This window comes from Delphinus delphis, chromosome 13, assembly GCF_949987515.2.
Source record: "Delphinus delphis chromosome 13, mDelDel1.2, whole genome shotgun sequence".
Classification (NCBI taxonomy): domain Eukaryota; kingdom Metazoa; phylum Chordata; class Mammalia; order Artiodactyla; family Delphinidae; genus Delphinus; species Delphinus delphis.
This window is the reverse complement of record NC_082695.1, coordinates 47,417,956-47,427,142: the sequence shown is the minus strand read 5'-3', so window position 1 is coordinate 47,427,142 and position 9,187 is coordinate 47,417,956. Positions and strand designations below refer to the sequence as shown.

Genomic DNA, 9,187 nt, shown 5'->3' with positions numbered 1-9,187 from the left:
CATCCTGCCCTCCTCCGCCTGGATGCGGGCGGCTCAGACTTTTTGCACAAGTAGTTCCAGGGCCGAGGGAGTCGGGGTGCCCGAGTTGGGGGGCTCGGGGTGGGGGGGCTGTGCTGAGGGGCTCTGAAGGAAGCTGCGGCTTCGGCGGCAACGCTGGATCCAGAGATCCCGCGCCGAACTGCGCGCCCCCCCACCATCGGATAGCCCCCAGCCCCTCCCCCAATACCTGCCGGTTAACTTGAACTTCTCATAGTTACAGGAGTTAAAGCCACTGCGCCCAGTGCCTGGGAGGGAGAACCGTCCACACGAATCCCACCGGGCCTCCCGGCTCTTGCTCTAAATCCACCCCAGTAGCTCCACTGCCTTCCTCCTCATCTTCCTCGGTGCCGCCCCGCGGGGGAAGGGGAGATACACGCCCGAACTTCCGCGCTTTGAAATGCAGGAGGTGGGGGGAGGCGGGGGAGAGGGGGTCTGGGGCTGGAGGGATTCTCCTGCCAGGTTTAAAGGCGTCTCTGGAAAATTAGCAAAACTGAGTGGTGACTGGGAAGCCAACAGTTTGCGAAGCAGGGAAGCAGGCAGGGCCGGGGTGAGGGAAATGAGCTAGAATTGATAAGGACAGCTCCCGCCTCTGCCTAGTCCACTGAGCTGGTCCTCACCGCGCTCCGCTGCACTTTCCCGGGAGAAGAAAGGGCTTTATCTGCTCCCTCAGACTATTAGTCTAGGAGTTTCTCGGGGCAGCACGGCTAATCGAAGGGGTCCCCAGCTTTTGGAGGGCTAAGTATTGCCCGCCCGCACGCCTGTCGTGTCCCCGTTCCCACCCCCCAAAACTGGACCAACTGCGAAAAGCAAAGCTGCGGGCGCGAGTTGACCTGGAAGCTCCGCCGACGGTCGCCTCTGCGCTCTCGGGCCACCCCCCGGCTCCCCACTCCCCGGCCTCTCCCCGCCCCGGCCGGGCATGGACACGAGCCCACGGGGTGTCTCGGCCTCAGCCGCCACTTTGCCGTCGCTGATGCCACCGCTGTCGCTGCCAAGAGCCGAGCCCGGGTGGTTTTAGGAAAGTGGGGGACGAAGTGTGTGGGCGGTGGCGGGAGGCGTAGTAGGGAGCAGAACGGGCGCCCGGACCCCAGACAGGGCCCTTCTGGTGGCGCTCACGGATCCAGCGCCTTCAGACCTCCTCCGAGGGTCGGTGTCCGGAGGCCAAGCTGAGCACTGATTGTGGTTCTTCGCCCTCCCCTCCCCTCCCCTCCACACCCGTCCCCACGCCGACCCCACCCCACCCCCTCCACTACCCTTCTCCCCTCCCTCCCATCCCCCACCCCTGTCTGCCAGGTCGGAGGAGGGTTTAAAGCCAGGTGCGCCGAGTCAGCTCGCCATGTCCAGATCCGGGGACCGGACCTCCACCTTCGACCCCAGCCACAGCGACAACCTGCTGCACGGCCTCAATCTGCTGTGGAGGAAGCAGCTGTTTTGCGACGTGACCCTGACGGCCCAGGGCCAGCAGTTCCACTGCCACAAGGCCGTGCTGGCCTCCTGCTCGCAGTACTTCCGATCGCTTTTCTCCAGTCATCCCCCTCTCGGGGGAGGGGTCGGCGGCCAGGACGGTCTGGGGCCCCCCAAGGACCAGCAGCCGCCGCAGCAACAGCCGCCGCCGCCGCAGGAGGAGCCGGGGACTCCTTCCTCCTCCCCCGACGACAAGCTGCTGACCAGTCCTCGGGCCATCAACAACCTGGTGCTGCAGGGCTGCTCGTCCATCGGGCTGCGCCTGGTGCTCGAGTACCTCTACACGGCCAACGTGACCCTCTCCCTGGACACGGTGGAGGAGGTGCTGTCGGTCAGCAAGATCTTGCACATCCCCCAGGTCACCAAGCTCTGCGTGCAGTTCCTCAACGACCAGATCTCGGTGCAGAACTACAAGCAAGTGTGCAAGATCGCCGCACTGCACGGCCTGGAGGAGACCAAGAAGCTGGCCAACAAGTACCTGGTGGAGGATGTGCTGCTGCTCAACTTCGAGGAGATGCGCGCCCTGCTGGACTCGCTGCCGCCCCCCGTGGAGTCGGAGCTGGCGCTCTTCCAGATGTCCGTGCTGTGGCTGGAGCACGACCGCGAGACCCGCATGCAGTACGCGCCCGACCTCATGAAGCGCCTCCGCTTCGCGCTCATCCCGGCCCCCGAGCTGGTGGAGCGGGTCCAGTCAGTGGATTTCATGCGCACCGACCCGGTCTGCCAGAAGCTGCTGCTGGACGCCATGAACTACCACCTGATGCCCTTCAGGCAGCACTGCAGGCAGAGCCTGGCCAGCAGGTATGAGACAACAAAGCGGGGGGGTGGGGGGGAGAGGCGAGAGGCCGGAGGGACGGGCGGGGGCAGGCAGGAGGAGGATAGGGGTGGGCTGGGCGGGAGGCTCAGGCAGGCTGAAAACAAACGAAAACAAACAATTCAGACTGTGTGGGGAAAGTTGATTTCAGAGTCCCTGAAAGGTCAACAGGAAACTGGCCTCACAGCATCCCCGAGCTCTAGAAAGCCCACGTTCTCAATATCCCCAGAGCCGGAGATGTGGGACTTGCGGGCTGAAACTGACAGGCAGGTGGGGTCAAAGGCCAGGCAGTTAGAAGTACAGCCTTGGAGCCCTTTTTATCCAGGCTTCCCTCTACATCTCAAAATATGCTTACTTAAGAAAAAGGATTCTGTGATGAGAAGTCCCCACCCCAGTCCCCCTCTTTCCTGCCTTGGGCAAGCAGAAGTGCCAGGCGATGCTCGAGGAGGAAAGCTTTCATTCATTCTGACACTCAAGTTATTTTCTGTTTTTCAACGACTGGGGTTTGCTTAGAGCTCTGAAAGGCTTTGTCTTTTAGGGTCGCTGTCAGAAATTCTGGCATCCCATACCCAGGCAAACTTTTCTATCTTATGAAAAAGCAAAACCTTTCCTTACAGCAAAGCAAGAGGATTCGGGATGTCAGAGTGAATCCTGCCTAGTAGTTCCCATGTCAGAGGGAAGCACAGTTGAAGAGAACTGAGAGGAGGGGAAGGTCATCTAGCTGCAGTTAGGTCTGTACGCCTGCTCTGAAGTCACAAAGAAGTTGGAGAGTTGTTATTGTTGTTGTTGCTATTTGGAATGTGTCCCCTGTGTGTATTGAACGTGGGATTTCCTGTCAAAGTTGAGAGAGAAACAATGCCTTTGAAAAATGCTGCTGAGATTAAAAAAACAAAAAGACTGTTGGAATTGGCAATCATGTTTTATTGGCTCCAATTTTAAACGCCTTTTTTAATGAGCCCTAGCAGAGGGTTGCTTTCTCTTTTTAGAAAAGAGAAGCAGTATCTTCTCAGTTTCTCATGATAAAACATCATGATTCCAGATGCCAGGCTATCCCAGTCTAATCCACCTAAGTGCTATGTTAGAAAGTACACGGTTTAAGAATCCACCATGGCCTTTTCCCACTCAGAACGATGTCTTAAACATGGGGTCCACTTTCTGCAGCCTTATGGAATTAAATGTTTATTTTTTCCATCATGATGTTTCTACCAGACCTAGGTAACTAAACTTTTAGGAAACAGGAAGATATTCTTACAGTTGTTTAGGGAGCACTTGTATTCAGCTGAGGCCCACGGGAGGCATGGGAAATCTTGAACTCACAAATCTTGTAAGTTGATTTTTCTACTATTTTCAAGAAATGAATTGTAGTGTCAGAACATGACAGTTAAGACAATAACACAAACGAGGATCCAAACTCATGTGATTGAATAGTGAACACAGGAGTCCAAGCGACAATAACATGGAATGTATTTTTGTTTTGTAAGAGTTCCAATTTGCCTAAAAATCAAGATGGTAAGCTTAATGTGACAGGCAAATGCTACCACACCAAGGAACACTGGTGATCAATATTCTGTTATTTTAACTTTTGTGACTTACACATATACTTAACTTAGCATGTATCATACTATTAAGTTATAGTCCTGAACATACATTTATTCATATTTTTAAATGTACAATCTAGTATAAATTCAGAAACCCAGAAGGATAATAAAATTAAGATTTAACTTGTTCTAAGAGTAATTTGGGGAAATAAGCATTATAAATTTGATCCAATAAATAAGCTTGAAGTCCTCATTGCACTTTTACCTGATAAATATGTCCTAGGTTTCAGTGTTGGAAGAGTTGACTTTCAAAATGCAAAATCCGTTTCCCACCTTAGTCTGGATTTAGCATGCCAGCTGGGGCCTGCTGGCTCTGTCCTGGTGGATGGCTGAGATACTAGGCTGCCTGGCTCCGTGACGACACCGTCCAGCTTCACTGGGCCATATCATTTGAAGGATATGTAGTGGCGTCTGACCACTGAATGCTTACAAGTGTCATGGATGCTGCAAGAATCTGATACTTCTTCCATAGGAAGAAAACTGTATTTTCCTTTAAAAGCGGAAGATACGGAAAATAGTTCATGTGAACCTATTGTTGATCTCAAAGTAATATAATTTAGACTTTGTTCCATTATTAGTAACTGAAGCATTTTAATTTCAGGGACTAATTACATTATTCTAATTTTAATTCACAGAAAGAATGCAAGACTAACCACCAAGATCTTAACTTAAATGTAGACAAAAATGTTGTAAGTTGCAACCAATAGTATGATATCAGCCCATTTGTTATAGCATCAGAGCAATATAAAAATGTTCTCTCAGTCTTACACGTAGTCTAACAGAGGGATAAATGTGTTAAACAATTGTTTTTGAAATTGCATCACTTTTATTGAAGACAATTGAATGGAAGGGCATTGTATTTATTACTTTTTATCCACCTGTAGTCTAAATATGAAAGAGTTCCTCAAATACAGAGGAGGAGTGGGAAAATTTAAATTGGCCAGTCTGTTGGAATAAGTTCAAAATACAAGCATATAGAATAACTTCAGAAGGAACTTACTTGTTTAAGAATACATGTTATCTATAGAATGTAGGGCTATTAATATAATAAGAATATTTTAAATATTTTTTAAATTATTGAGTAATTTTGAATTTTTATTAAGTCTAGAAAAATAAAGCAAACCAAGCATAGAGGCTTTATAAATATGCAAATTAATTTAATTTTTATCCTAGTTGCTTAGTTTTTCTGATTATGGCATTTATACTCAGATTCATATTTTATTTTAGCAAACTAAGCATTAAGGATATTAAAAATAATAGACTTATTATCTTATATTAAAGTATATACATAACTAATTTAAGACCACAGGACCTGGATGGACAAAAATTAAAATATTTTGAAGTCTTATTTTCATATTGCTTTATTGCAAGAAATGGGACACTTAAATAAGTTTTGAAAAAGTTTCTGGGAAAGTCATTATTAAAGGCTTCTAAAGCAAAAAAACAATAGAGTGACATGACATGCAACATTTAGTGCATTAAAAAGTAAATATCAAAAGACTTGTAGTGTAAGTTTAGCTTAAGTAACCCAAAAAGTTTTTTTATTTGTATTTTAAAAATTTTTATGCATAATTTAGTAATTGTCCCAATTAAATCAAATTGGACTGGCTTAATTAACTTCTCTTTTACATTTTCATTGCACCTCCCACAATGTAACAGTTAAATAAATGTTTAGTGAAAGTTGAAGGAACTAAAATTATAAAGTAAGAAAGCCTCAGTGTTACATTTTACCAAAAGTTCTTCAACCTATGTTACTATTGCACATAACAAAAGTCCATTGAACCTCCTCCAGCAGAACACCTGTAATAGAAAAGCATTCATAAAAATAATTATATTTTTAAAATTTCCCACCTTAGTCTGGATTTAGTCTGGATTTAGCATGCCAGCTGGGGCCTGCTGGCTCTGTCAGCTATCCAGCTGTTACAGTCCTGTATACAGGCCTGTATTGAAGTGTAATTTTGAAGAGATTATATTTTATAGATGATAAAAGGCTACCTTATAAAGATTTCACTTTCTGCAAAACAGTCTATTTAAAGATTTCATATAAATTAATGTAAAAATCTATTTAAACATCAGAAATACTAATTATCTATTTGCTAAAATGACTTGCAATGATTAAAAAGCCATTAGAATTCCTTAAGGCACAGTTTTGATTCCTGGTTTTGGTGCTTAGAAAATGTTTCTTTAAATGTAGGACAATATTTTCTATTGATTCCCTTCCTAAGACCTGAATAACAACCTTAACAAAGCAAACTAATCTTGTGTCCTCGCATCCTCTAAATTGTGATTTCCCTTTATGTCAATTAGATACCCTCAGATAAGAACTTGTTAGGTAGTTAGATTTTGTATCAGAAGTCACTCAACCATTCAGAATACAATTTGTTTATTATCTAAAACAGGACCATTGATTACAAAATTATATCACAGATATGGGAGCCAAATAGTTATATCCTACAATCAAAAAGCAATTAGAGTAGATATTAGTGCATTGCATTGGCTCAGAGGACTTACTGACAATAGTGGACATGTTCAAATTTTAACTCATCTTTGTTTTTTCCCCCATACTTATGAACACACTGAGGCTCACTCATTACCTTAGCTAATTTCTAAGTATCTCAAATTTCTTATCTTAAAAATACAGTGAAAAATGTGACTTTACTTACAACAGTTATTTCATACCAGGTGATATTCTAAGCCTGTTACAAATATTAAGTTATTTAATGCTCATAATAACCCTAAGGGATGGGTACCATCATTTGTTTCATTTTATGCATAGAAAAACTGATGCACAGAGAAGTTAAGCATTTTGCCCATGGCTGCACAGCTGGTAAGTGGTAGAGCCCAAGTCTGAGCCCAAGCAGTTGTGGCTCTTGAGTCCGTGTTCTCATCCATGGTGTTCTGCTTCTTACTATGAGCCTCTCTATTCTATCATATAATCTGGTGATTGACCCTAGAGTTATATGTAGGTTTAAGACTTCCTTTTTGGAAAGACATTTGTGAGGGTTAAATTTTAATGTATCTGACTTTAAAAGAAGTTAAGGACATGTATTATTCTGGACCAAAGGTCAGCTTTTTTGTTTCTGTAAAAGGTCAAATAGTAATTATACTTGGCTTCAGGGTCACACTAACTCTGTTGCAGCTACTTCACTCTTCCTTGGTAGCACAAACACAGCCACGGACAGTATGTAAATGAATGAGCATGGCTACGTTACAATACAACTTCATTTGTGAGCATTGAAATTTCATGTAATTTTCACATGTTATGAAATATGGTTCTTCTTTTGATTCTTTTCCACCATTTGAAAATCTAAAAACCATTTTGTGTTGGGGGGGTGCTGTATAAAAACAGGAGGCAAGCTGGATTTGTTCTGTGAGTCATAGTTTGCCAAAACCCATTTTAGGCACTTGGGATACATCAGTGGACAAAATGGACACAAAATTTTGCCCTTATTCTAGTGGAAAGAATCCCTCTGGTGTTCTTGCTTCTGTTTGGAAGGAATTCAAATCTAAATAATCCTATTATGCTAAGTTAAAATTTCAACTTTCTGTAGTAAGACTTAAGAATTTGAATAGCAACCCCAGGAAGGTAAATGGTGATTAATTAAAAGAGTGAACGCGTTGCTCATTTTTTTCCAACATACTGGATATAGAACCAACTAACATAGATTGGTCATTATTCAGAATAGGCTTTAATATCATTGATATGGTATTTTAATGATTTCCAGGAGGAAAGGTACATTTAACACACTGCTTTCTGAGACTGACATGTACATATCGAATAAACGAATCTAGGCATATGAATGAACATGTGACCAATTATTCTTCTAAATGCCAACCTGTATCTCCAGCTGCTGTGATCAAAGGGCATTCTTGGCAGGATTCCTGACTTCTGAGTGCATCAGCTGGATTGAGTATGTCTATAGAACCTCCCTGCCTTCTCCAAAGTGGGTAACCTCTGGAGGAGCGTGCGTGCTGCTGTAGGTTTGGCTTATGTGTCTATCTCCCCGACTGGATCAAGTGCCTGGACTTGACCCCAAAGTGTGAGTTCAGTATGAATGCGTATGGGTCTTAAATATAATTGTGGTGGACACTTAGGATTTGTTTCAGTTTCATGTGAATTGACAAAGCCAATGAAAGATAAAAATGGAGGTAATTTTAAAGATGATTACATACACACACATACACGCACACAGCTGCTGTTTGCCAGTAATAATGGTACCTGTCACTAATGGAACACCTACCATGAGTGAGCTTGACAGATTACTTACATTCTTTCTAGTCCTTTCAATCTTTTAACATATTAGACAGTTGAGGCTCAGAGAAAATAAGTAAGTTGTCCGATTATCTGAATGATGTTGAGTTGGGAGTCAATTGTCATCACCTGAAGAATAGTCTCTTATTATGAGTGCATATTGTACATATGGCCTCTATGAAAAGCAAACTCCAATCTACACCTCCCATGTCTTTGTTTTACCACAGCACAGTAGTGATTAAAAGTTCCAACCCTCTAACGCATCTTCAAACCACCCAACCAATGAAGAAGAGTGAGAGGAAGATAGTAGAAAGCCCAGATTTTTTCCTACTGGTCTACCATACTCAATTATTCGTTCTGAGATTAAGGGGCTAAATAATGAGATTGCTGAGATTATCACTATGATACTGACTTACTAAAAATAAGATGAGCCAATATATTTTAAATAAATCAATAAAAATAAAAACTTTTCAGCTTAACTCTGAAAAATAATTGTGAAAATAAAACAAACCAAAACAAAGCCTTGGAGCTCGTATTGGAACCAAGAGATTGCCCCCAGCCCCCTAGATTTCTGTGCACTGGAGTCCTAGAGAAGCTATCAGCTTTGTTTCTGTGAAGACAAGAGAAAGCTCTTCACATTGGTGATACTTACAGGTGATAAATACAACAGGTAGAAGCCAGAATTATAAAAATACTCGTATGTTTTAATAACAGAAAATAAGATTAGTCTAATTGAAAATTTATTCTGCTTATCTTTTGTTTCAAGAAAATCATTTTAACATTCGCTACACTGTAGTGTTTATGCCTTCTGTCATTCATTTGGAATTTCAGAAAATATATTCAGTGCTATGTCATTTCCATCAACATCCAAGTTAATTCTTGATGCATGAATTACTAATGATTTCTCTTAAAAAAACCAAACAAATAAGCACTGTTATGATATGGGCAGGACAGTGAGTTAACCAGGGGAAGGACTCTCGGTTGTAACATATAGTGAGTATGTCTATTTTACTGTAAATATCA

General features: G+C 43.4%; 1 protein-coding gene across 1 annotated transcript in view; it reads left to right on the top strand.

Moving 5' to 3' along the window:
• Positions 1–1,350: 1,350 nt before the first annotated feature.
• The window catches only part of KLHL14 (kelch like family member 14), a 98,516-nt gene continuing 90,679 nt past the window's right edge, over positions 1,351–9,187 (top strand). The window contains exon 1 of the mRNA XM_060029526.1: positions 1,351–2,301. Within this exon, the coding sequence (XP_059885509.1) occupies positions 1,373–2,301 (929 nt within the window). The 5' untranslated portion in view covers positions 1,351–1,372. The remainder of the gene's footprint in view (positions 2,302–9,187) is intronic.